Source organism: Neolamprologus brichardi, chromosome 19, assembly GCF_056152115.1.
Source record: "Neolamprologus brichardi isolate AB-2024 chromosome 19, ASM5615211v1, whole genome shotgun sequence".
NCBI lineage: Eukaryota > Metazoa > Chordata > Actinopteri > Cichliformes > Cichlidae > Neolamprologus > Neolamprologus brichardi.
Genome location: NC_142122.1, coordinates 10,333,142 through 10,360,340, shown reverse-complemented (window position 1 = coordinate 10,360,340; position 27,199 = coordinate 10,333,142). Strand labels below are relative to the sequence as shown.

The window sequence follows — 27,199 nt, the reverse complement described above, 5'->3', positions numbered from 1 at the left end:
AGAAGCAGCAGGAGACAGGGGATTCAAACAATCAGCTGACAAGCCTGTCTAGCTCTGAGAGTTTGAAGGTTAAGAGATTAGAAAATACACACTACGGCACATTTAACCAACAAAATAGTTTATTACAAGGGAATGTACAACAGTGCTGTGTTTTCAGTGTTTTTTTAGTAACTCAAAACGGAAAAAGGCTCAGGAACAAACAGTCAAAAGTGCTTGGATTGCATTATAATCTTCTGAATTGAGGGCTTTTTCTTTCTACAAGTAAGGACCCCAGCCTAAATACATCTGACACAGTAGTTTGTCATCCGTGGCTTCTTGTATGAGGTAATGGACATGCCCCTCAATTGACAGAGGAAGACCCAGCACTTTATTCCTGCTCTTAATCACTCCCTGCAGGCGCTGCTCAATGTCACACACGTGGGTTTTAGCCTAGCAGAGAAATGTAAAGAACAAACATTATTAGGTTTTATTGAACCAGAATGTGCTGTATTTAGCCCAGTTTTCCTCTGGGATTAATAAAGTCTCTCTGGTTTAGATTTGCAAGTAAATAATTTAAAAGGTAAAAATTCAAGAAACATGCCCACCTTTTCATTAACAATCTCTCCTGTCTCATTGGCCTGAGCTTTTGATAGTCCTTTGGCTTGTTTGCTCCACTCCACCAGTGGGTCATGAAGGAAGGTCTTCAGCACGCTTGCAGGAAAAATTAAAAACAAAAACACATTTTTAATATTTATGAATGGTTGAATTTGACATCAATACTTTTTATGTGAATGTACCTCATGAGTGGCTCTCTCTGGTCTCTCATTAGTCTTATCGTAACCTCACAGGCTTGCCTAAAGAGGCCCTCGATGCCCATGGGCCCCATAGCATGCACCATGTTTCGGGTCAGACGAAAGGGAACAACCTCTGGCACGTCAAATGTCTCCCCCTAGTGGAAAAGGAGAGAAAAGCACAGGCAGAGTTAAAAGCAACTACATGCACTGGTGTTAAGGATACATATAACAAATAATAAATATATGAATATTCCTAAATAATATTTTTATTGAATCTAAGGCAAAAAAAAAAACCTTGTTAAAGAGGCAGTTGAAGTCTACATGAACACATTCTCCAGTGAAGGAATCAAAGAGGATGTTTTCTCCGTGGCGATCTCCCAGACCCAGGATGTAGCCCACCATGGACATCACAGCAGTGGAGCGGCAGTATGCTGAACGACTGCTGTACCTGTAAACACACAAATACTTCAAAGATTTATTCTTGGATTTAAGTTAAACTTAAAGCAGATTTTTGAAAAATTCTGAATTGAAATAACTTCTTTCAAATGTGGTCAAGATGTTAAATGAAAATGACTAACATTTCTGATAAAGCAGTGACTTCCAGGAGCATAATTATAGCAGTGTTGTAGTGAAAGTCATACCATGACGTGGGGTCAGGAAAGGTCCGGAGGAACCATTCATAGAAGACAGGGGGGTGTCGAGCACATAGCACCTCCTTGTGGATTCGCAGTTTTTCCTCAAAGGGAGCTGTCTTGGGAAGAATAAGCTTCCTGAGCTCTTTACCTGATAGGTAGATACCTTAAAAACACAGAAAAGGTGAACAACTTAATTATTTCCCAACATTTACTTAAAAAAAAGGTTTTTGATTGTAGGTGTTATAAGAAGGGATACCTCTCTCTTTGTACAGCTTTGTGAGAATGTGCCGCAGCCCGGCAGTGTTGTTAACCCATTCGATGATGCCGCACTCCTCATTGAGGGGAATCACAGCATAAGTCCGGATGTGTAGCTCCCTCCGTCTGGACTCAGCATCTTTACGGAGGCACTACACAAACACACAGTACAAACAAGCACATATAAATGCTGTTCTTCTCACATTTTCTCAAGTATTGTCATGTAATTTGCACACATATTGATTGATTTAGTACAGCTCTGCTACATAATGAGCTCCTATACTGCAAAAAAAAAAAAAAAAAAAGTTCAGTTTTTATTCACATTATGAGAAGAGGCTAATATTTCATTTTAACTTTGAGGCCAGAACAACACATAAAATAAGATTGAACCTCTAAAATTTAGTAAGTTTGTTTATTCTGACCTAACATGCAAGTCGCTCTATGGCCAGAACTCACTATATATCCATTTAGTTTGAATGAAATCTCCCAGATACCTTATTGATGAGACAGTTGAACTCCATAAGTCTGCAGTCCTTCCTCAGGTCATCTTTAGGTTTACACATCATGGTGTAACCCCGACCATCCGAACCCTTCAGGCTTATCTTCTTTGGCTTCTGCAAAGAGGCCAGGATCTCCACCTACACAAACAAGATTATTTTCTGTAACTGTCATCAACTCCTGCTGAATGTTAAACATACCGTGGCGGCCGGTCAGAATAGTTAACACCCTCTTTCTCTTACACTGTCTTCAAAACCATCCAGGTATGCCCAGTGTCCAGGGAAAGCATCATGCTGTGTGTTTTCCCCGCCTGTGGAGGGCAGCGTTGGGATGAGGACAGACTGCAGAGGGATCAGGATCTGACTGAATGTCGGCTCCTCCACCAAACGTTTTAGCTGCTTGAAGTGAATGCTCATACTGAGGGTGGTGCTGTTACCATTCACCTGTAAGACACATATAGAAACATCTCTACTCCTGCCTAAAGATGATTTAAGGATTGAGAAGTCATAGACTATTGAAGTGTATTTGTGCATGGGCGTGTATACCGGTTTATTACAAAGCTCCAAAAGCTTGTCTGTCAGTCTGTTGGCATCTCCAATGAATTTTTCCAGGGACTGTTTAAGACTGACGGCTTTCTTAAGGATCTGATTACAGCGATTCATGCGCATGGGGTAAGATGACTGGAAAGAAAAGAAAAGCAGACATAAATAAATGCTGTATTTTAGACGCAGAAGCAGTTGATTACGAAAACTAACAGAAATTGTGGGAGCCAAGTTAAGATAGTTCATATGTTTTAGTATTTATATTTCGCTGTTGTTAAGCTTGTTTGTGTAATTAATAATTTAGGAAGTAAATGCATGTTTATGGTGGAACTAAAATTATTTTATTGCTGTGTTGGTTTGGTTACGTAGTACCAGGAACACATGTGCCTTAAAGACTCGTGTTTATAGTAAAATCCGGGCATCAAGGATGTATGCAAATTAGCGCATGCGGTGTGGGAGGGGGGAGAGAGAGAAAAAGAGTTAATACGGCATAAGCTATACGCGGCAGCAGGGTAGAACAGAGCCACACGGTTTTCCTACCGTAGTAGGTTATTTTGTTGAGGATAAGTTAAACCTGACCACTCCTGTAAGATGCAAACTGTGGAATAATTTTTTTGTTACATCTTTTCACATCGGAGTCCCGTGGAGTTCTTTTTCCTTTTCAAACTGACGTACGCGAGTGAAGCACGGGAAAACTGGTCTCACGGCTTATACAGAAATTGTAATTTTGATTTGAACTGATCTGCTAAATAACATTTCAAATATAAAAAAAAAAACACAAACAGACTTGCAAATGTTAAACTTTATAGTCAGCCCTCATTTGTTTATACTTTGCTTCCAAAGACCTAGACCTTCTAGTAATTTCTTAAAGTGGTCTTGAGCAATAGTTCCACAGGCTTTCTGAAGGGATTTTAAAGGGTTTGTTTGGACAGTGGCTACTACATCAGTGGATGACAAAAGAAGAGATGCATTTATTATCTGTTATGGAAGGCAGCCAACATTCGAGGAAAAGCTTTGAATGTCCTCCAAGAAGCCTGGAGAACTATTCCTGAATATTCCTAATCCTACCTAATGAAATGACAAAACAACTTGCCTATTAGAGTTCAGGCTATGTTGAAGAATAAAAGTGGTCATATCAAATATTGACTTTCAAGCTCATTAGAATTACAAAGGCTATATTTCCATGTTTATAGAAATCACCATCAACCTTAAATGAGGGGTGGCTCATTTCTCTCACCTTGGACACCGCAGTCATTAGCCACATAGCTTGCTGGGGGTATGTGAGGAACACTTTGGCCACAATGGTCATGAGGACATTGAAGACCTCATCGCTGGAGTGACACACCCTGGAGATCAGCTGGGAAAATGCGGTCAGGAACTGGTACGGCGCCAGCTTAGCACAGTGCTCGCTCACTATTGTGTTGATTTTACTCAGCTCCTGTCGCATCTGTCTGTCTGCTCGCCCAGCTGAGGTGAAGGAATAAGTATAATATCAAGTGTTAATAAAAAGCCAATGAAATGCTGAAAATAAATAGCTAGAAAGCAGTTTGCAAATTAATTCGACTGAAACTAGAAATATCTCCCTGCCCTGTGTGAATTGCCCACCTTTCTCACATTCACACACTTTAGCTCCAAAGTCCAGCCAAAGAGACAGCATGCGAGGCATGGCCTGGTAGATATACTGGTTTCCAAACTGCAGAGCACTAGGAGGGAGAAAGTTGATAAGTGTGTTGTTTGATGAAGAAATTAACAGCTGTGAAGTAGCTAATAAAAGCTCTGATTGTAGTCTACAGCAGGGGTGTGCAACTCCAGTCCTCGAGAGCTACTGTCCTGCAGCTTTTAGATGCATCTTTGTTCTGACACACCCGAAGCAATGAATGGCTTGTTATCAGGCCTTTGCCAAACTTGATGGCATGCTGAAGAATTAATCCAACCATTTGATTCAGCTGTGTTGGAGTAGAGATGCATATTAAAGCTGCAGGACCGAGGACTGGAGTTGGAGACTCTGGGTCTACAGGGCTGCAAATCAGCAGAAAGAACAAGAACTTACTTCCCGAAGAATGTGACGATGTAACGGATCAGATTACCCTGTTTCTCCAGCTTGTTATCTGTCACCATTGGCATCACTTTGTCATAGTATTTGGCTAAGTAGAAGTTACCATCCTCCCACTCTGGTAGGAGGTTAGTCACATCCTAAAAACAAAACAAAAAACACATAAGGTAAAGACAAGTGATGCAGAAATCCGCTTTGGTGCCACATCACTGTGAGGGTGATCTCTGACATTTGCATCATTGCATTTTTCACTTTTTTGTCTTTTTATGAAACATTTTCAGAATGTATTTTGAAAGTGTGTAGATATATCAACCCTGTATGTCTTCATGATGGCATTAGACTCGAAGTTGGCCGTCTCCTCCATGAAGCGCCCCACCAGCAGCATGGCTTTGCCTTTAGTCTGGAGACTGCGAGGATCTGTCAGGGGCTGATCTTCAGGGAAACACTGAGCCACACCTTTCTGCAGGACAATCAGGGCTTGGTGGACATCGCCCTGATGACATTCAGGCAGACAAATTAGGCTATATTAGTTTAATTTGATTATGCACATGTATGAAAATCGAATTTGCAGATAGGAAGACACTAAAGAAAATACGTTTTCTGGTCCTGTACAAATGTGAATAATTTACATACAGTTTTGCATCATATATTGAATGCTGCTTTTATTTGTAGCCTGGCTATACCTTAGACCAAAGCCACTTTGCCTTCTCTGTGACCAGTTCAGCAAGATTTGTATTTTCTGCATTGAGAAGGGCGTTAAAGGCAGTCTGATGGTGTCCTGCTTTCCTGGCAACCCGGGCACTTTGTAACCAGCACTCCCCAACCAGCTCCTGACATACAGGTCTGCAGCGCAAGAGTGAGATGATAAATGCAGATGTGAGTTCAGAAAGATTTGAAAATATAGAGATCCTGTTGTATTAAGAAGAAATTTTAAACCGATTTCTCTAATGTGTGTGTTTCAGAAAAACAGCATGTTAAAATCTGTGCAATTAAAAAGTGATGTTTCCTTACTGCGTTCCCAGACTGAGCAGGGCACGGCGGAGAGCCAGGACTGGCTCCTTGGCTCTGAAAGAGTTTTGCGTCATCTCCAGCCGATCTGACCAATGAGGAGGCAGTTGCCTGAGGTTGGACCCGGAGCCCTGTCTCTGTTTCAGCAGCTCAGTGAAGGTGTGCTCCAACTCACTGAGCATGTGGAGTCTAAACACACGTAAAAGCTTTTTTAGAAAGTTATTAAAACACAACACACTTGACTCTAAACTAAGCTGACATCCACAGACCTGACAATATACTCGTATCCTCTCTGGTAGGTTCCACACTCATAACTGGCAGCAGACAGAGGGACGACCTGTTCTTTCCTCACCAGCTTCAGCTTCTCATAGAAATTTTCAGCATCCTGCTTCTTAGCTGAGAGCAGCAACTGGCCGAGCCGCACACCCCATGTGCTGGACTGCTGGTCTGGAGACACAGAATAGAAAACTATGCTTTAAGCAGATCCATGCAGCATGGAGTCACCAGTGATTTCAGATGTTGCAAATACATGCTGTGTTTCTGCACTACCTGAACTCAAATAATCTTCCAGCAGGTCCCATTTTCCGAGCTTCCAGGCTGCCTCTACTCTGTAGGTGTTGAGTTCTGACTTCCACTGGTGCCTAAATGGACATACAATGCTACATTAGGCAAACCTATATTAACCTAAATTTAAAAAATTACATTTAATAAGAAATAGATGTACACTGATATGTATTTTTCTTACTTGTTGGCCAGTACTCCATTGACTTGCGTGATGACTGTGGACAGCTGTCCCAGGCCGAGCATGGAGGTCATCACTCCATGATAGTGAGCGATCTTTATACAAAGCGATAATTGAAATGATCAAGAAAGAAAAAACAGTAAGTTAATTATATTTTATGTCAATATCATAAATAACATATTGTAAGAAAACATATAAAACTGGCATAGTATATGTACACTTATCGGTTTATTAAGCATGTCAGTTCTTTTAAATGCAAATAACTAATCAGTCAATCACATGGGAGCAGCTCAATGCATTTAGACAGGTACATGTTTATGGACTGCATGTGTTTGGGTACCTGGTCTGACTCCAGCTGTATGGCTCTGTCATAGCACGCGGTGGCGTCACGGAGAAGGCCGATGCTCTCATGCTCAAGTATCTGTTCCTGGAGTGATGGCTCCTCCCTCCTCAGAGCGTTGACACCTCTCACTCCATCCGGCTCGTGCATTGCAGCGTACAGCGTCTGTGGCAAGCAATCATGTACATCACAGAGTTTAAAGTTCACCACAGAGATTAATTGGATGAGTGGTTAAAAGACAAGTGCACTTGTACTATTGGACTCGTTGCTGTCAAGATAACTTTTATAATGCAGTCAAAAGTCCTGAGTCAATCTTTTATTTAATGGTTAATAACCAATTGGTTTTCTGACCTGCAGGAATGAGAGATGGTCTTGTATGTTCTCTTTATTTTCCAGGATGTAAGCTTCAAAGTGCATGAGGGCACGAGTGTACGCTTTGGATCGTAGAGAGGCCTTGGCCAGGACATCCTGCGGGATATCTTTCAGGAAGGCCACCACGCGCTGATAATCCCCACTCTCTGCAATATCATGTTATAATTCTTTACTTTATTAAAGCAATAGGGTGAGTGAACAATGAGGAGGACTGCATTTTATTTAGTTATTTTCTTATACAGTTCAATGCAAATAATGCATAAAAGCCTCAATATTATCATGTAAATAATAGCAATATAAATTGCTATAGAGTTGACTGAGTACATACATCTTTTTCAACAGTGACTGAAGCTATGCATCTTTTGATTAGTCCCTATTATTATTGTAGGGTCTACCTTACAATATAAAGTGCCTTGAAGCGACTGTTGTTATGGATAAATAAAACTGAATTGAACTGAACTGAATTCTTACCATGTTTGGGTTTGGAGTAGAGGATGTGGCGACTCCACTGTGTAAGGTGTGACAGCATGCTGAACACAGTCTGAGTGCTCAGCTGTGACAGGCTGGAGGCCGTCTTCTGGGCAAGCCCCTCGGCTTGTCCATCTCCCTCTGTCAGCACAGCCAGCATTTCCTCTGTAACCTTTGACAGAAACAAGAATGGAACAACAAGGAATGAGAATTGGAACGAGATTAGAACTGAAGACATCAGAGGGACAGCTCAGGTTGAACGGTTTGAAGACAAAGTTAGACAAGCAAGGTTGAGGTGGTTTTAGACATATGCAGAGGAGGGATAGTGGATATACTGGACAAAGGATGCTGAATATGAAGCTGCCAGGCAGGAGGAAAGAAGTAAATTACATAGAGGATTTGTGGATGCAGTGAATGAGGCCATGCAGAGGGGCTGGTGTGACAGAGGAGGATGGTAGGGATCAGGTGAGATGGAGGCTACTGATCTACTGTGGTGGTTCAGATGTGTTCTCACCTCTTGTTGCTCTGCAGGAGTGCAGCCCAGCAGCATGTAGAGCAGAATATGAGGCAGCAGGTAGATTGTGACCTTGTAGTCGTGTTTGATGATGAAACTACAGCATCTGAACACTTTGCTGGCCAACTCGTGTCTCACCTGAAGAGCAAAGAAACTTCACTTAACTTCTGGCTTGGAAAACAAGATAAAGCTGGGGAAAAACTTCAAAAAGAGATGGGTTAACCTTGCTGATGAGGTATCCAGCCCAGGTGGCTGACCAGTCAGAGAATTTGCTGCCTCTGTTGCTGAGGTACACAGGTTTCTTCAGCTTAGACCAGTTCACCTCCTTCTGACTGCTCTTATACCTGCAGGTAAGAGGCAGAGTAGAAAATAATAGATTTACAAAAAGAGAAGTTAAAAAAATGGAAGGACTTAGTGATTCCTAAAAGATTGCAGGCAAGAAGATAAAATGTTGGAGAAGGGAGGAGAGAAGAGGAAAAATAACTTTCATCTGAGGGATTTTTAAGTCCTGAATTCTGAGACCATTACAAACGAGACTATGTGTGTACGAAGGTGTAAACTTAGACCTGCTGTTGAGGTGAGGCTCCAGAATTTCTTGAATTTGCTCAGGGAATCTTCTCCACAGACGTCGGCCCGCTGAGTCAGTTCGACCTTCGCGACACTCAAATATGGAAAGCAGTTCCTAAAGTGGATATAAAATCACCAATACAAACAAACATTTCAACATAACCCCCCAAAAATAAATAGATACAATAGAGGAACAAACACAAATAATTAAAGCTGTTGCGTACCTGAATTGCATAAGCAGCGGAGTCCTGGGCTCTCACATCATCAGCGTACGCCAGAAATGTTCTGGTCAGTTCAGTCAGCAAATCATAGGCAAAGTTAGGATCATCCACTCCGCTCTGCCACAGAGAAAAAACATGCAGTTCAGTTATCTTTGCTTCACACACAGTATCTCACACACACACACACACACACACACACATACACACACAGATATATATATATAATTATCATCACATTTGCAATCTATGTTAGTTATTTACCACAAAGGTGTTGCGGTTGCCGTGGGTGTGTGTTTGCGACAGATCCAAGCGTCCCGGATCCACGGCGCCCAGCTCCCCCAGACACTCCCCACAGAGGAGCCTGGCCTCTGGGGATGAATCCTGGCAGCCTTTCAGCAGCACTGATACCAGGTTGGAGATGACCGGCTCCACTGCTTCACTCGCACAAACCTGCCGCAGCAGCCACTCCTGCACTCCAGAAAACAGAGGAACATATTTATAGATGTGTTAAGTTAAAGTATATTTGTGGGTAATGTGAGGATTTAACATGGGCTATGCTAGAAGTATAGCAAGAACTGAACTAAGAATTAGAATTAAGAACTGAAACACTAGGTGCTAAGATGTATTATAGTATGTTAATTTATGGACACATCCATTGTACATAATTCTTAATGCTAATGACCCAACTTTCAGGCTTACACCTTTTACAACGACAAATCGTTTGAAAAAGATAACACAGCCGGTGATTTTGGAATAATGCAGTCTAATGGTTTCATTATATATATTTTGCATTCTTTTCTGAGTTCTCTTTGCAAACATGGAGCTGTTACCTCACTGTAGCACTTCATTGAGTGTGTACCTGGTTGCTGTGCATCATGTCCCTGAGGCTGGTCAGCGCGTGGATCCTCACGTCCACGTTCTCATGCTGGACGGCTCTCATGGAGAGCTGCAGTGTGGCAGCCAAGTCACTGCTGCTGGCCGCCAGCTAGAAGAAAAGATAAAATACAACACAATGTGTTGTACGTATGATCACTGTCAACCAACCTTTTGTTTCACATTCATTTTACTTTCTGTTGTGCCCTTCATACAGACCTTTTTATAATCCTGCATTACTGTGTGGATGTCTTTTAGCTCTGGATGATCTGGTAGAAAGTAAATCTCATGGAGGTAGTCACTGACTTCTTCCCTGTAATTAAATGACAAAAGTGAGGCATCTAAAAGAGATATGATATTTAATCTTTTTTCAGGAACAAGAACATTACATCATGGACCTAAACACAGACATGAAGAAAAAGAAAAGAAAAAGAAGAAGAAAAAAAGGGCGGGGTTCACCCAGGGCTATGTAAACTTGGCAAAACTTAATTTTTCCACTTCGAAACACACAGTGCATGAGCATACATCCACCCATGCTGTGCACATACACCCACACCTATGTACATATACACACACACACTTTCAAGTACCTACATACGCATAAATACATACTCATCCACGTGTACCCTTTTACACATTGTTGTGTATGTCTACACAAGTGTCCATTCAGCACAAAAAGGAAATAAGACCAGTTGTGCACAAGAAAAATCAGGTTGATTGAAAAGAGGATGAGATGGGAATGAATAAGATCCTTTTCCATACTCTAAAACCATTTTGACCAGTTTAACTAATGAGGGAAGTTAAAACCGTAACCGAAAGATGTGTTTTTGTGTTTGCACGCTGATCAAAAGTGTCATTTTGTGCTTATGTTTGCTACCTGTTATCCAGGATGAGAAAGCGGATGATGGCGGCAGTTTCTTTGGGCTGCAGTGGAATCAAGGGGAGCAAAGCAACAATAACGTGACTCAGTAGGGGGCCCAGGTGTGCAGGCTCCACACTCCTCACAAAACAATCCCACGTCCTACCCAGAGGAAAAGGGAGTGTATAAAAAAACAAAAAATGAATTAAAAACAGATGTCTGAGCAAATACCAACGAATAATAAAGATAAATGCATCACAATATGTGACTTTATGTGCAAGTATACAAGTACTGACTGGCAGCAGAGGAGAGGGAAGTCCTCTCTGTACCGCAGGCCGGTGCGTAATGTTGTCATCATCTTCACTCTGACAGAGCTGATATGTTTGGAGCCCATCAGTCGCATCAGAGCCATCACACTTGTCAAAACCTGCACGAAGAACAGGCAGACATGTTCACTTTGAGCCAAGCAGATCTTTATTGGACAATTAACCAATCAGATTTAAAATTCTGGTATTTTAGAGGATCAATTACCAGTTTCTTGCGGTCTTTCTCTCCTGCACTGGAGCTAAGCAGCTGCATGTTGAAAAAGGCAAGAATCCCCAGCAGCTTTGGCTGTAAGTAGTCAGCCTAATGATAAAAACAAGACATTCATTAATGGATAATTAGCAGATGATTAGTTGCTTATTATCTCTTTAATTTTTTCTCTTTTTTTTTGCATAGAAAAATTACATTTTTGTTTTAAATTAATTACATAAAACATATCTCACAGATTCTGAAGCCTAAATTGTTTCATAAAGTATTTTTGTCTAGTCAAATGTCAAAACGACAAGAAACTAAAACACTGATATGAAATGCAGAGGATGCCAAGTACCATAAGTTCTGAGGTGGTGATGTCTCGGGGTCCCTGGTACGGATCATCACTGGATGCAAAGGAGGCCAGGATTGCCAAGCCATTGAATACCTGCAAAGAAATAAACACTTACGAGAACAAAAACTAGAGTCTGTGTTTTAGATCATTTGTGAGTTTTATTCAAGAGGAGGCCTTGTGCAGAATAATTTCCTCAAAGCCACATATTTTGAAATAGATTTAATGTTTAGAAAATCTGTTTCCACATATGTGTGTCAACCTGTTGGTAGTGCTCTCCAAGACGCAGCAGCAGCTCATTATGAAGACCCTGGAAGTCTTGGCGTAGCAGAGATCCCAGTTCAATTTCTGTCTCACTCTGAAAGAACATGAAGGAGAAGAAAAATAAACTTGTTTTTAAGATGACCTCTTCAGATACATGACTCTAAATCATGTTTCAGCTGTAAAATGCAAGTAAAGTTGTTCATACTTGTAGGTAGTGAAAGGCCCTCTCCAGCTCCTCCTTTGTGCAAGAACAGACCAGATGGCTGAAGATGTACTTAAAGTTGTTGATCAGGATCTCTCTCCTGTTTGCCTTCAACTCAATGGCCAAAGTTCGAATGAGAGCAGAGCCTGTAGAGCTTGCTTTTGCTGCCAGGTAAGGCAGCAACACCTGGAGGGTCCGCTGCATAAACAAACATGCAAAAAAGCACCAATGTACATCACATAAAGAGTGCTTACTATCTGTGTAATCTGTGTGTGGATGCGTGTGCATGACTGTACATACGGTGAGGAAGCGGTGGAGGTCTGGAAAGTCAAAAGCATGCGCGATCTGAGCAAGAATATCCAGAGCCAGTTCCCTCTGATTGGCTGACTCGGTTCCTTGATCTGGTGTGCTCCGCAGGGCTGACGCATGGCGCGAATGTAGTGACTCCACCAGGAACTAAAGGCAAAGAAGATATAGTAATGGACTGTAGATTTTCCACAAAAAACAGTATCTAAAACAGACCAAATGAAAACTAAACCAATGCAATTTTCAAACATTAAATCCACATATATACTATGAATAACAGTATTGTAGAGCAAGTCATCTAACTCATAATAAGCAGGTGAATAGGATGGGTTTTGGTCCAATTTAAACAAAAGACTAGACACCTGGCAGATAGGGTTCTTGTACTGACTGAAGAGTGTCTGCAGTTTCAAGCCTTTAGTGGTGGCCAGGGCTCGAATTTGAGTGTAAGCAGCTACAGACACCTGGGACGACTTGGACAGGAGACAGTGGAGCAGACGCAGCAGAGAGAACGACACCAAACTACCCTGAGAGGCTCTGACAGAAGAGGAAAGGGGAATGAAGAAATTTCCTTCATTAGATAGTCTTTTTAATTGTATTAACAAAAGGAATCATCTGTTTTCTACCCTCTAAGTGGATATGAAAATAATACAATCTAATAACAACTAGCAGCACAACATTTTATTTCTGTATATAAGATCATTAATTTTATCTCCCATCTTAAAACATATTATTCATTAAAAATAATTACTATAACTCATACAGCTTGTGGATTAAAAAAAAAGCTGTCTATATACCTGCCGATCTCTCCAGTGGTGAGGATCAGAGTGTTACGCAGGTCATCGTCTCTGTTAAGTTTAGCAGTGCTGAATGCCTCTTTAAGACGTGCAACCAGGAGCTGTGATGGTGACACACACCACATCAAAAAACAACAAGTAAACTTGCAACATTAAACTATACTGATTGATATATATTAATTTGCCCTGACAAAAATCTAATTATGTTAGAATAATAAATTAGAAAAACTGGAGTCTTAACACCAGAATTGCTCACCTCATTCAAAGAGCCCTGCTCAGAGTTTCTAGTGGTCTCTGCTAGCAGGAAACGCACTGATTGGCTGAAGCGTGTTCTAACCACAGGATCGGAATCCTCCATTAGACCAATCAGGGCACAGAGTACGGCTCGGGAATCGCTGTCTGTACCAGTGAGATTCACATGCTGGCACAGGTGGGGAAGAGCTTCTAGGAAAGCTGGCAGTGAAATGTATAAAATGTTTAAGAAAACAGCAGCTGTGAACTGACTTGAATGCATCAGCTGTTGTGAAAAACTTATGGTAAAAAGGTACCTTGTTTCACGGTGCTTGGAGCTTGTGGTCTGAGCAATGGTAGGAAGGGTCTAACAACAGATGCCTTGAGGGATGGCACTGCTTTCCCAGCATGATCTGTTTCAAGACTACAAGAGAGGCAAAGGATTTTGGGAAGACAAGTGGAGTCTGTGTGGATGTCACTAAGGCTGGAGAGCTCTGATTGGAGGCAGCTCAGCTGACCAATGATCCTGGCAAGTTCCTTCTTCACCTGCTCTGAACTGTCTTCCAGCTTGGAACTACAATTATAAAACATATGCCATGAAATATAACAAAGTAACTGATGATATCAATGAAAGAAAGACAGAAAATATCAGTGGTCAAGTACTAAGTAATGTATGAGTTTCCATACAGCAAAGCAGTGCCAATGAGGTTGTAGTGCATGTTTCCCAGATGGTGGAGAAGAAGAGGGAAAGCCTTGACTGCTGCTACTCTCACCCCCTCCTCCTGACTCTGCAGCGCCTTTGAAAACACACACACGCGCCACGTCTCGCATACACCGCCATGTAAAAAGGCCAGCAGCGACACGCAGTCGGCCTGGACCTCAGGTGCTGGAAAGAAAGACGTCTTTAAATGATTTTTAAAGCAGTCATTTAGGTTTTCATTAAAAGAAAAAGAAGCACACAGGAACACTCACAGTAGCAGAAACCGAGTCTCTGCGCCAAGGCTAGCAGCCAGGATGGGAAGCCTGAAGTCTTATAGGCTGAGACAGACTTGTTCTCACACACCCAAGGAAGAGACAACAGAGCACACACATGTTGTTGGAGCCTGTCATCAATCTGGCTGCTCACTAAAAAAAAAGAAAAAGAAGAAGATTATGATTATAATAAAGGATGTGTAACTGGTTTGATTTCTAAAACATCTGGTATTTTTGTATTCGGATCCTTACTTGTCAGGTAAAGTATAGAGTCGAGGACCCTGACAGTGATCTGGACAGCAGACTGAAAGTAGCTCAGATTTGACACAGGCTGAGATCCTCCTTCTAACACTGACTGACAGCTCTTCAGGGCCCTGCTCAGCGTCTCAGTGGGAACCCAAAGGAGAGGTGACAAGCTGCTATAACAAAGAGATGTTGAAGTAAATAATATGCTATTAATCACTGTGAATGACATATGTCAAACTGGAGCCAGAAAAGTAAGCAATCTCTAATACCGGTAAACACTATTAAAATAAAAACTAGAGAGGAAGTTTTTCTGAGAGGCAGAAAAAGGGCTTGTGTAAGAGCACGGGTGTATTGTTTGGGAATTACCTAACGGGTGAGGAGCAGAGGGCTGCCTGATGGAGAATGAGGGCCAGTCCCTGGAGAGCAGAAAGGCTCTGGGTGGTCTCAGGCTTAGCAGAACTGGAGTCCAAAAGCATCAGCAGCTCCTCCAGCCGACTGTTTAACGCAGCCCAAACCTTACTGCGAACACGCATGTCCACTTTGCTTAAGATAGAGACACAGACATTACTTCAATACGACATATGAGACATTTAAAAAAAAAAATTGTTTGAGATTTTCATGTTATTGCCAAGTAGTAAATGTTGATGCACTCACCTTGAGGATGTTTTAGGAGTTTTATCGACTGAACTGGTGGCAGATTTGCAAGACTTCTTGGCAGGTGTTGCTCCATCTTTACACTCCTGCAGCACTAAAGCTGTCTCAGCCTTCAGGGCAGCTCGGAGAAACCCTTCTGCACACTGCGAACAACAAGCATAGCACATATTGTAAAGAGGGAAACACTGTATGGATATCAAAAGGATCATTTAAAAGGAAACACAAAGAACAGAGTTGTACTTCAGCTTGATTTGCTGTCCCCACGGTGCATGCTACTGTCCCGCAGACTTCGGTGACCCGCTGCCTCCTAAGCAACACGGCGCTCTCATAAACTGGTGCTACAGATAGCGAGAAGCTAAACAGCAGGCAAAGTGACTCGGTCACTTCTACACCTAACTTGACGCCAGCTCCAGCAAGAGTGCAAACACACTCGAACATCTGTGAGAGGTAGATGGGCTCAAAGTGTGAGTGAGAAACATACGATTGCTGAAACACACAGCGGGTCAGGCTTAACAGCTCTCCTTCATAAGCTTGCTTCTCATTTATGTTTGCTGTGGCAGAGTAGGAGTGTGTTTCCAGCAACTGGAAGTAGGCTGCAAAGAATTCGTGGCCCTGCATCTCAGGAAATCCTCTGAGCTCCACCAGTGTTCTCAGCATCACCATGGAGGCCTTCCTCAGCCTGGTGTTCCCGTTGGACAGGATGAAGCATGCAGCTTCCCAGGCTACACTCAGGTCACGACGGGAGATGACTCCCCTCAGAGACTCAGTTATGATGTTGATCGTTACGGCAGTCAGCGACTCCAAGGCAGCAGGTGAGGAGAGCACAAGGGCAGAGGGGGTAAGGTATGAGGAGGCACAGAGAGGGGATAAACTGAAGCACTTGAGGTTTACAGGCCACTGGTTCTTTGTGTGAATGTCCAAAACATGTCCCTGTCCTGCAAGTGTGCAAATATGTGCATACAGGTTATGGCTGAGTTCCTGGGACAGAAATATGAGTTCCTGAATGAGGCAATTAAAGATAAATGGTGCCCGGACTCTCAGAGTGTGAAATAAAGAGCACAACACAGCAGAGACCCGTCCATGGATGATATCACAGCCTGGAGCTGCTGCCACACGAAGGAAACGCACTGCCACCCACTTACTGAAGTCTAAAATCAAGACAAGGAATGAGAACATATTAAAGGACAAAACTAAAAAGGAAAAACATGTTCAGCTTTATTTTCTCTAATTTCTGAAATCACTTATGGCAGCATTTTGAGAAGAATTTCCTACCAGTGCAGCTCTGTGTTGTTTCTGGGTATTCAGCAGGCTGACAGGCAGGGTTGGCAAACATCAGAGATGAAGATTTAACTATGTGCTGCACAAAGTCCAGCAGCATCACACAGGCTGGCTCTGAGGTGGACTTCTTACTTAGCCCTAAAGCAACTGGAAGAAAAGACAACTGCTTTGTTAAAAGAGCTGGTACATTTTCCTATTTCATATCATCAAAAACATTTTAATATTAGACAAAGATAGCTCGAGTAAATTCAAAGTGTAGTTTTTAAATTTTGATTTCATTTAATAAGAGAAAGAAAAACTACCCAAACCTACCTTGCGCTCACTGAAACAGTAATTCCTCCCTTTTTAAATGATGAATTAATTGTGATTTACCACATTGGTTGAAAGCTCAGTTTAATTTCACAAGTAACACCCAGACCTTATTACTGCCATGATGGCTTCTTGAACAAGAAATGCCTTAAATAGAACCTATCTGAGGTGAAGTAGGTTAAAAGAACTCAAAAAGCAACACATCATGCCAAGATCTAAAGAATCTGCTGAGAAACAAAGTCATTGACATCTATCAGTCTTTAAGGGGTTACAAAACCCTTTCTAAGGCTTTGAGACTCCAGTGATCCACAGCGAGAGCCATCAGCCACAAATGGAGAACGCTTTTAACAGTGGAAAACCTTCCCAGGAGTGGACAGCCTACCAAAATTGCTCTAGAGAGTGCATCAACAACTCATCCAGTAAGTTACAAAAGAACCACGAATAATGATCAGTGATCCCACACCCACCAGGAAGTCTTAAGTGCATAAAAAACCCCCCCATAAAAATCAAAATGAAAGTTCTGCAGTGGCCTAGTTAAAGTACAGGCTTAAATCTAATTTAAATGCTTTGACCTTAAACAGACCGCTCATGCTTGAAAAACTTCCATTATGGCTGATGTTATGTCAAAGACTTGTTGCATCTTATCACCAACACTTGATTGCAGTTCTTCCTTTTAAGGTTGGCACAACCAGTTATTAGGTTTAGGGGGCAGTTGCTTTTTCACACAGGTTTGGATAGTTTTTATTCCTATTTTTATCATCATCATCATCATTAATCTTTATTTATTTATTTTTAACAAGATTTTTTCAGGAATTTCTAATTTGCATGTTACATTTACTTAGGCCATCTCTGTCTATTTTTAAAATTTGTCTGATGATCTGAAACATGCACGTTTAACAAATATACAAAAAAGGGAAAAAGAAATCAGCAAAGTATATTAACAAGAGGGAATAGTAGTCATGGTAAGCAACAACTTCAGGGAATGTTTCAGCAGATAAGTCTGACAGTGGGCACCAAAAGCTGTTTGTTTTTTGTTTTTTACTGATGTCCTTTCATAGGCTTTTATTATGGTGACCACCCCTAGTATGTGTCGATATTCCCGGCTTACCGACATCCACATCTGTCAGTATCCTGTCGATGAACTGGCAGAGAATCTGTCGAGGTTTCTGTACCACCTGGTCGTACTCTGCAGCGCTCGCACTGCAAATATCAGCACGATGTTATTCACAGAGACATGACGAAGCAAAGTTTTTTATCGACTTCAATAAGTAAAGACGAGGACTCACTTTAGCCCAAATGAGTGGTACTGTTAACTACTTAGCTCTTAGCCAACTTTAGCCGTGTACTCACCTAGCTAGCTCCTGAAGAGCCGGTATCATCGCAGACATTTCCAGACCTTCCATTTTTAACCTTTTTGTGTCGCTGTTCAATAAAACTCTTTAATACATTAATATATGGCTCTGTCTAATCATTTTAACCAGTACACATCTCCACGTCTCTTCCTGCCTGTCAAGTCTTTCCAAAACTTTCGCTCCAAAATGACGTTTCTGTTTTGATACGGAAGCCAGCGAGGGTCTATAAGCTCAAACAAAACGCAAACTAGTAAATGCTCTCTCTGGTCGTTAAAGTAACGTTAAAGTATGTGTTTTACGGCAGGAATTTTTTTTAAAAAATTGTTTAAAAAAATGTTAATAGTAAAGGTACCACAGGCCCATAGTAAAGGTCTTAAAATGTAGGTAGGGTAAAAATATACACAACAGTGATTTTTTTAAAGGAGAAGTAAAAAAGGTGAAATAAAAAATCTAATTGAGACTGTGCAAAAGAGTAGTGCAATTGCAGTAGTAAATAATATGTAACAAGAGTGTATAATACAAAATAGTACAATGTAAATATTTGTGAAACTGTGTATGCCTACCTACAACTGTGTTACTTTACTATTCATGTGGCATTTGTATGTATTTTGTGATTAGAATTTAACGTATATCTTAATTAAGTTGCTAAATTCAAAATTACAGTAGAATTCCTTAAATCAGTTAAATGGCATTTATATAGTACAAAGTCACAACAAAAAACACATCAAAACACTTTATATTGTAAGGAAAAGAACCTACAACAGAACAAGAGAAACACAAGTGTTTCTGTCCCTTTATTCACCATGCAGCTTTTTGAAACACTTAAGATGTATAAGATGCTTCCCCCTATCTAAAGGGGAGACTGAAACATATTTGAAAATGGGTAATAAATAAATAAATATCAAGTAATGTTAGATTATTGTCACCTCCCATCTTTCAAGTATTTTTAACCTTAAAGTTTTTAGTTATGCTCATTTTAGAAGCTATGTAGAAAATCCAGATTTTTGCTTTTAATGGCTTTTGATTCAATTATATTTCATGCACTTCTGAACTAATATACATGTTATAACCAATTTGCTCTTTACTTGTGTTTTGATACACAAAACATTCACAGGTACTTTGTACATTTGATAGATTCTCTTTATTAATTAAATAGCAATATTCAATGCACAACATTTACAGACATAAAATGTATTTGACAGAACAGATGTGTGTATAATTCTGCTTTTTCTTCTGCCGGATCTCTGGCTCATATTGCAGAAGAAGTAAATAGAATGGGTTACGTATAATAAAGCAAAGAACAATCTTCCATAAAATCACGTATAAAATTTTTTATCTTTATTGATGGAAAAAGATTTACAGCTTTCTTTTCTTGCAAACGAATAATAGAGAATGCTAGACTGTTTTTGTTTTGTACGCACGACAAGGTTAAAACTTAAAGAAAATGAATAAAAATAATTTTTTAAAAGTAAAATACAAATATATTTTTCCATCTTCATTCAGTGTTGTTTGTGCCTACTTCAGTTTTTGGCTTTCTTCATACCATGCCCCATGAGGCAGGCAAACACAGTCATCACCATCTTGGGGTTGACCTCCACCAAATCATCAGGCAGAGCGTAGACACGAGCGCCAATCTTACGAGCCAATGAAATTGCATACCTAGGAGCAGCACAAAAGGAGAGAGGAGTAAGAAAATTAGAAAAGAGCGAAAAATCCAAAGAGGTTGGGAGTTTAAAAAAGTTTTTTTTCTTACTTGGCATTGTTGATTTTATCATCTTTCTTCAGCACTCCATTTTCTCCTCTTGCCACCATGGGGAACTTGACCATCCCCGGAGCAATTACATCAATCAGGTCAATCACTGGCAGGCTGGTGCTGATCAGCTTGTCCTGCAGAAAACAGGCAAAAAGGGCTTTAAAGCACGCAGTCTTTTGATATCATACCATTTCACAAACAAGGATACACACCTTGAAGCTGGTGATTTGTGTGTCCTTTCCATTCTGGCTCAGCATCTTGTTGACCCAGTCCAGGATGATTTGATCTACCACCCTCTCTCCATCACCCAAATCAGACAAAACTTGAATTGTGTACCTGGGGGATTGTAAGAAGTACAGGTAACTGAAACTATACAAGGAACAGCAGTCGCCAAAGCATGGATTATCTGTTTTGACCAAACAATATACTACAGCAAGCAAAACATGCTGCAGCTCTGTGTGCACATACCTCCTCATCAGCTGCCAGACCAGCCCTAAGGTGTGTACACGACTCCCCTCGTTTAGATTTACTCCTCCAATTCCAACCAGGGAGAAGCGGGCGACATCCCTGCCCAGCTCCACAGCATAGTTACAGTTTTCCAGCTGGGATAAAGGGAAAAAAACAAAACAACATTACATCTCTCATATTTCCCACTGCTGTGCCTTTCCTGTCATTGTCATTGTGACAGCTCTGCTTGTTAGCATCTAGTACCTTCTTCATATTGGCCCCCAGAGCAGGATAAGGAGGGCGGTTGACTTTCTTCCAGTTCACAAACACATTGACCTTATCATAAAGCTGCAGAATCACCAAGCCGTCACACAGGTCACTGGATAAAAACAATGACACAGATAATGGATTTCAATAGAAGAAGAAGAAGAAAAACTGAAGAAGCCTCTCGGATGAGAGGTGAAACGTCTTCAAGTAACTTAAAGAAGTCCAGACGCTTTTCTTTGCAAGCTCCTTTGACTACGATGACCTGGATGACTGAGAACCTTCACAGACATAAGAAGAAAAAAGACGACCTCTGAGAACACTTAGAGCATGTCATCTCTATTTTTGTTGAAATATGGAGTTTTAGCAGTCTTAGGGGGAGCTCATGTTTTACTGTGCTTTAAAGCTAACAAATAGTAATAATTACACTAATAATTAAATAAGGGATTTATTATTTTCAATGCTGTCTGCATGAAGAAAGCGTTAACATTTAGCATATCTAAGCCCATATCTTACTCTTGTGGAGTCTTCAGTAGAATGTTAAATGAGGACACATGCTAATCAGTTCATTTCCATTCTCACCCTCATTAAATGAATCATTTATCTTGAATTACAGCTCCATTCACCCTAAATAACTGAGCTGGTCAACATGATTATGTATAACTGATGACATACTGGTAAAGATGGTGCACATGTGGAGAAACACCCAAAGAGTTCATCCAGTTGCGAAATGTTTTTTCTTCTTTGGTCTCCCCTAGAATGATATGAAGACATCATACATGTTATCATACAGTTGACTTCATCTATAGTCTGGACGTCTGCCACAAACTCAAGCACCTATTATCATCTCTGGCTTATTATTGGTCTATGGCATGTATAACTAGCATAGCATTACGTCTGTTTTCTCCATGCTCATTTTATGGCTAATATGCCTCTATGTACTGTACATTTCAGCATTTTATGACTCTGTCGTGTAATTGTAAGGCCAAGATGTAGTGGTGGATGTATCTCACTCTCTATGTGCTCTAAATCGTCTCCGTTCATCAGAAGCTTCTGCAGACCGGGGTGCATGTTGAACAGGTTGGCCACAAAGGCCATGTTCAGTTTGCTGTTTCCAGATGTGACATCATGAGGAGTAACAAACTGCCTGCATTCCAGTCTGTCTGCCTGCTGCAGCATCAGCTCCGCCCTTTTCTCCAAATCCCACTCCTTCACAACAAACACACGCAGAGACATGTATGCATAGAAGAACGGTATAGTCTCTATGTAAATATCAGAATGTGAAGAAAACGGGTTAAAATGACAAACAGAAATGTTAATCTTTACATTTAGCTTTATTTATTAGTTTCTCACTGTTATGTAAAAAATTTGTGGCTCACATTGAGACCGCTCATGTCAATTTTTATCCTCATTTGGAATTCATCCTCCTCACAGGAAGTGATCTGATCCATCAGGTGGAAATAGGCCCGCGAGTCCTTCGGTGGGAGAGTACAAGATGAGGTTACACTGATGACTCTGTATTCACGTGTGTGTGTGTATTTATTCTGCACGGTACCTTGATGTCTTCGCTGAAGTTGCTGATTGTTTCCGTTCCTGCGTTGCGCAGATGATAGTTGACCCAGCGGAGCAGCAGCTCGTCAGGGGAGAGAGACATTAGGTGCTCCAGTGATTCTCCATCTGCTAGAAGGGCAATCAGACCTGAAAACACATAACAGCAGTTAATCAACTGTTAAAGCAAGAAAGAGGAAATTAATAAAAAACTGCATTTTTACCTAGAAGCAGCAAGATACTCTCAATTAAAAGTAATACAGTTGTGGTTATGCTGGTCAAAGTAAAGAAGACGCGCAAAACAATTCACTAATTTGTTACGAAAAAAGCACAAAAAAATCAAAAAATTTATAACATATTTTTACCTAGAGGCTGTATGATTACAGATAATATAATATAACATATAAAAATAAAATAAAGCACCAAATGCTTACAGAATGCTTAGAGAAAAGAAACATAATCATGAACACTGTTATGGGCACTCTGTTATACAGTTTTAACCTAACAAGCTCCACTGTTTTGCCTAAACCTTTACATTTCAAACCTCTCCTGCATGAACTGCATCACATATGGGTGAGCGCTGTAAATGTGAAGTTGTGTGTTTGCATGCAGGTGTGCGCTGACCTTCGTTCCTGCTGATTTCTATGTCAGCGAAGAGGCCAATCTTGATAACCTGCCAGAGCAATCCCAGAACCAGGTGGGGCTTTCCAGCCATCAAGTCATGGGCATCCATGCTCACCACTGTGCACCCGATAGCTGAGGCTGAATTCAGGGCCAAGACCAGATTCTCCTACAAACACACGTTGCATCAAGATTTTAATTCAAAGTCTGAAACACTCTCATGTCATACAGCAGTGTTTCTGTTGTTTTAAAAGCTCAGCAAAAATAAAGACTACAGATTGAACCCTGCAAATAATAAGAAACTAAGCAGAAGAAGAAGCTGAAAATGGAACTGCTGATGGACAAATATCATCCAGGAAGAAGTGTTCATGAGATATAACACAGCAGAAGAAAAAGAAGAGGATGATGCAGTAAAAAGTTAATATATTACAGGCTTTTTTGCAAAGTCCAACATTCCAGGAGAATCAGTTTAATTCAGAATAACACATTAACACATTTACTACCTATCGTCATCTCAGCTGACATCCATATGTTCAGTAGAGGACTTATCATGTGCCAGCTACAGTAAATCTAACCGAATACATTCAGGTCTTTTAAAGTAGTCGTGTCTTAAATGAGAATTTCCCTTTACTACCTTCTTCTTTCTTTTTACTTTTTTAGGTGCAGCAAAGGTCATAAGCTGGCCTCTTACTTTAGTTAACAAGCTGATGATATAGTTTTACAGATGCTCTCAGCTAATTTTGGCAGAAATTGTGCAGCTATTTTTTTCTTTCCAAATAACATAGATTGGTGATATGAATATATGTATTTACCCACTCACTCAGAACTGCTACTTACTCTCATATGAAAGGTAGAGGGTTTCCTAGTGTTGATGACTCTTTCATCAATCGTGTCTGGCTGAGAATGGTTGATCATCTTGCTGAAAGAGATTTTTTTTTTAAAACAAGTAAAAGAGTGAATTGATTCTGAATCTAGTCTAAGATAAGTGTAACTTAGGGTCAGATTTGGGCACTGGGTAGTCACAAGTTTGATTCCTGACCCTGTAGTGCTCTCAATTCCCCCTTTTTTATATCCAGCATTTACTGTTTGTGTCTGCCATCTGATAGTTCACTTGCTATTTTTCGTCTGTGAAAGTGTAAAATAAAGACAAGTGTAAAATACTTGTGCAGACAAGTGTAAAATAAAGAGAAACCCACGGAGAAAATGTGAGCAGGAAGGCGCTCTGAAACACTATAAAACAATAGTAAAACAAGATTACACCATTCTCTTTTAACCTTTGCTACAACATAAAAGTGCAAAATAAAAATGTTTATAGAGGCGCTTATTCTTGGTTGCCTGTGTGCATGAGCTTGTGTTAATACCATAAGAGGATGCCATCACGGACAGAGGTGAAGAGGCTTTCATCATTGGGGTCCATGGGCAGCAGATGTTGGCAGTCTGGATCTTTTGCCAAAGATTTGTTGATCCAATTTACAAAAGCCACCTTCTCCTCATCTAAACACACATATAAATTTCTGCAGTAAGTAATGTAGGAGCGTAAACAATTAGCTGCTCAGCTGATTAGTAGACTGTTTATGATGTTTTTTATAATAAATTATGGTGTTGGATTGAACGGTTAAATCACAAAGATGGACTATTAACTCTCTACAGGCCTCAGGGAAGCCTTTTCCACTATTATCTGATATTTAATAGACAAAAAAAAAAATTAATTAAACAGCTAGGAAAATCGAAGGGAAGCCTACAGTTGTTTTGTGCCACCTGAAATAAACATTATCATGCTGTTACATTAAATTATAATTCATTTAATAATCTACATTACAGCCAAAAATTAATTGTTTTTCAAGGACTTCCTCTTTTGTTTATTTATTTTTTTGATATGCTGTATTTAACTAACTAACCAAGGGTTTGAGATACAGAATAGCTATAAATAAAAATAAAATAATCCGTATAGTGAAAATAAATTCCTAGTAAATTAGGTCCAGTTGCTAACATTTATAAACCCTTTTATCCAGTAATAACTGATATATTATGTTTTATATAATTTTTTTTAAAATCAAGGATCAATTAAGGATATCTTATAAGTGGATTTAAAGACCTGCTCACACAGCCCTAATATTACTGATTTCATCAATAATATAATATAATATAATATAATATAATATAATATAATATAATATAATATATCCTTCAGAAGAGCAGTTGGTGTCATTTAAAATTTGAGGTATTTGCTTTCAGTAACATCTTTGCTTTACAAGCTGGAGCTAATCATGCACACAAAAATTGTTCACCAGTGCAATAAAATTAATCACTAACACACACGCACACACACACACGCACACACACACACACGGACACACACACACACACACACACACACACACACACACACACAGAGCTTGCTGTCCCTCACCAGCGTAGGAATGCTGGGTTCCCTCGCTAGAGATTCCTGATGTTCCTCCAAAAGAACGAATCCCATCCCTCCGTGACACAATTTTTTTAAATGTCTCGCTGATCTGTCTACTCTTCAGGTCTTGGTAGATCTGAAAGGAAAACATGATGCATTACTTCATGTCTAATCGGGTGTGTAAATTTGTGTATTTACTCCCATGCTGTACCAAACCTTACAGAGACAAATTCCTCAAAGCTGATCTTTCCATCTTTATTTGTATCTCCAGCAATGAAGGTCTCGACGATCTCTCGCACCTTGTAGCCTGGAAGGGAAAAGCTTGCCTCTTTGAACAGCTCCTGAAGCTCCCATTCACTCACATAGCCGCTGCTATCAATATCTGGACACAGAGACACAGAAAATACAAAAACGGCAAATCATTTCCTTCATTAAGAATAAAGATTCATATTACAAGTTTATTATTGTAAACTTTCTTTTCTATAGATTCTAAACTTTATTGTTTCATGTGGACAAACTTCATTGCACTGGGGCTGCATGTCAGTGGCCCCTGGGCTTCTGGTTTGTTACTAAAATGAGGCAAAAACTATTTGTGGCACTTTATGGGTGCTTGTTGTTTTCACTGATGATGTCAAAACTAAGGAGCTACTGGATGGATTTCTCTCGCGTTTTGTTCAGACATTCAAGGTGGACTGAAGCTGACTTTACTCCTACACAGCACCCCATGCTATCTTGCATAGATAGAGCGCTTTAGGTTGAAGTTTTAAAATGTTGCTTTTTTTGTTTCTTTCTTTGGGTTTTGTTTGTTTGTGAAACATGAGTGTCGGAGATGAACTTTGACCTGGATGAACGGTGTTAAAAATAATTTTTAAATTGCTCCAAATTGCTGCTTGATGCCTTTGACCTGTTGTCCTTTGTGCTTGATATTTTTATGCCATGCGGAAATGGGAAGATAATATATGTTTTATTACACCCCTCATTATTATCAAGATCTTTGCAACTCTGCAGCTGTGATTGTTACTGATAAAATTTGGCACCGTTAATTACACGTGAAACAACAAGTACAATACAAGCAGTAAAACTGGCTTACATAAGAGTCTTTTATTTTATGATGGTAGTAAAACTCTTACTTTGTTCAGAATTACCATCAGTACCTTTATAGGGTCATGTTAGAGTTTGCATGTGTGTGTGTGTGTTGTGTTTGTGTGTTTGTGTATGCATGTTCGTGGCTCTGTGCGAAACTGACCGATTTTGTTGAAGGCTTCTTTTAGATCTTCCAAGTCATCTCGGGAAATCTGTATAACGTGACTGTCCATAGTAGCTGCAGCTTTGTGCACCTGAAATACACCCCCACCACCCCAAAACACACACAACAAGGGCAGTTTTCAGCAACGGACACAAAGTCTGATCAACCTGACAACTTAACAGGAGAGTTGTAACACTTTATTACTGCAGAGACATATAATTTCTATACATGTGAAAACTTTCAATCTAAATTTTAGAAAAGTAGGTTTCATTTGAACTAACATCTCTCTTTGTCCAAACTACAACCATATCAGCATCCAAAATACGTTAAAGATTCCTCATTAATCTCCGAGTCTTAAGGGACTACAAAGGCAAAGTGAGACAATTCAAGGACAATTACCTTCACATTACCTGTGTTTCCCCTCTCAGTCGTGTCTCGAGCAGTAAGCCTCTCTAGTCTTCCAGAGCTCTGCAAGGTTTCAAACCGGAGCAGAGAGGAAGCTGGATCGTAGAGGCACTGGAGAGCTGATTATGTCTTTTAGGAGGAGTCAATGGGTGGAGGCACACGATGGACCTTTGGCCTGCCTGGACCCTGAGTCAAGCGTCTTCTGACAGTTAACATTTAACACCTCATCCTGTTATTCTCTGTCGTGGAAGCTCAAATGTTTGCCCCTTCTGGGCCATTGATTTGCAGTCAAAGCACACCTGTCTTACAATGCATCCC

The 27,199-nt window shown here is 40.4% G+C and overlaps 2 protein-coding genes across 6 annotated transcripts; both read right to left on the bottom strand.

Annotated features, from left to right (window-relative positions):
- Positions 1 to 110: 110 nt before the first annotated feature.
- atr (ATR checkpoint kinase) lies at positions 111 to 18,364 on the bottom strand. 4 transcript variants are annotated; one of them, XM_087833233.1, is made up of 48 exons: positions 18,192 to 18,364; positions 17,950 to 18,041; positions 16,527 to 16,679; positions 15,495 to 16,402; positions 15,255 to 15,397; positions 14,967 to 15,143; positions 14,607 to 14,773; positions 14,355 to 14,507; positions 14,070 to 14,268; positions 13,700 to 13,956; positions 13,408 to 13,604; positions 13,152 to 13,252; positions 12,720 to 12,891; positions 12,352 to 12,507; positions 12,055 to 12,249; positions 11,848 to 11,943; positions 11,592 to 11,681; positions 11,252 to 11,347; positions 11,017 to 11,147; positions 10,739 to 10,882; positions 10,081 to 10,174; positions 9,848 to 9,973; positions 9,250 to 9,456; positions 8,992 to 9,105; positions 8,767 to 8,882; positions 8,424 to 8,544; positions 8,201 to 8,338; positions 7,690 to 7,858; positions 7,198 to 7,364; positions 6,847 to 7,011; positions 6,510 to 6,601; positions 6,314 to 6,405; positions 6,034 to 6,211; positions 5,768 to 5,953; positions 5,440 to 5,599; positions 5,070 to 5,249; positions 4,754 to 4,896; positions 4,309 to 4,406; positions 3,941 to 4,170; positions 2,707 to 2,841; positions 2,404 to 2,604; positions 2,158 to 2,301; positions 1,665 to 1,815; positions 1,415 to 1,571; positions 1,068 to 1,221; positions 777 to 928; positions 585 to 690; positions 111 to 429 (listed from the first exon to the last, which is right to left on the bottom strand). In XM_087833233.1, exons 1-48 carry the CDS (start codon positions 18,242 to 18,244, stop codon positions 256 to 258), a joined length of 7,830 nt encoding a protein of 2,609 aa, XP_087689359.1. In that variant the 5' UTR covers positions 18,245 to 18,364; the 3' UTR covers positions 111 to 255. The 4 variants fall into 4 exon arrangements, with proteins under 4 accessions (XP_087689359.1, XP_087689360.1, XP_087689357.1 ...); XM_087833234.1 differs by having other exon boundaries at positions 14,607 to 14,770; XM_087833231.1 differs by having other exon boundaries at positions 2,404 to 2,841.
- Positions 18,365 to 19,396: 1,032 nt separating this feature from the next.
- LOC102776126 (plastin-1-like) lies at positions 19,397 to 26,977 on the bottom strand. 2 transcript variants are annotated; one of them, XM_035911114.2, is made up of 16 exons: positions 26,887 to 26,977; positions 26,477 to 26,567; positions 25,452 to 25,612; positions 25,237 to 25,366; positions 24,188 to 24,320; positions 23,664 to 23,745; positions 22,830 to 22,995; positions 22,213 to 22,355; positions 22,037 to 22,132; positions 21,671 to 21,866; positions 21,333 to 21,411; positions 20,658 to 20,772; positions 20,415 to 20,548; positions 20,159 to 20,282; positions 19,947 to 20,080; positions 19,397 to 19,852 (listed from the first exon to the last, which is right to left on the bottom strand). In XM_035911114.2, the coding sequence occupies exons 2-16, from the start codon at positions 26,544 to 26,546 to the stop codon at positions 19,714 to 19,716; spliced, it is 1,902 nt and encodes a 633-aa protein (XP_035767007.1). In that variant the 5' UTR covers positions 26,547 to 26,567; positions 26,887 to 26,977; the 3' UTR covers positions 19,397 to 19,713. The 2 variants fall into 2 exon arrangements, with proteins under 2 accessions (XP_035767007.1, XP_006798900.1); XM_006798837.3 differs by having other exon boundaries at positions 26,876 to 26,964.
- Between the last annotated feature and the right edge of the window lie 222 nt (positions 26,978 to 27,199).

Excerpts from the sequence above, each read along its gene's own strand:
- LOC102776126 (XM_035911114.2), bottom strand. The coding sequence starts at position 26,546 with ATGGACAGTCACGTTATACAGATTTCCCGAGATGACTTGGAAGATCTA. Across the intron at positions 21,412-21,670 it reads CGATTTAGAGCACATAGAGA|GGGAGACCAAAGAAGAAAAA; the intron begins GTGAGATACATC and ends ATATCATTCTAG. Across the intron at positions 20,549-20,657 it reads TGGGGGCCAATATGAAGAAG|CTGGAAAACTGTAACTATGC; the intron begins GTACTAGATGCT and ends CCTTTATCCCAG.
- atr (XM_087833231.1), bottom strand. The coding sequence starts at position 18,244 with ATGGAAGGTCTGGAAATGTCTGCGATGATACCGGCTCTTCAGGAGCTA. Across the intron at positions 15,398-15,494 it reads GGACAGCAAATCAAGCTGAA|TGTGCAGAAGGGTTTCTCCG; the intron begins GTACAACTCTGT and ends TGTTGTTCGCAG. Across the intron at positions 11,148-11,251 it reads AGAAAGACCGCAAGAAACTG|GTTTTGACAAGTGTGATGGC; the intron begins GTAATTGATCCT and ends TTCTTCGTGCAG.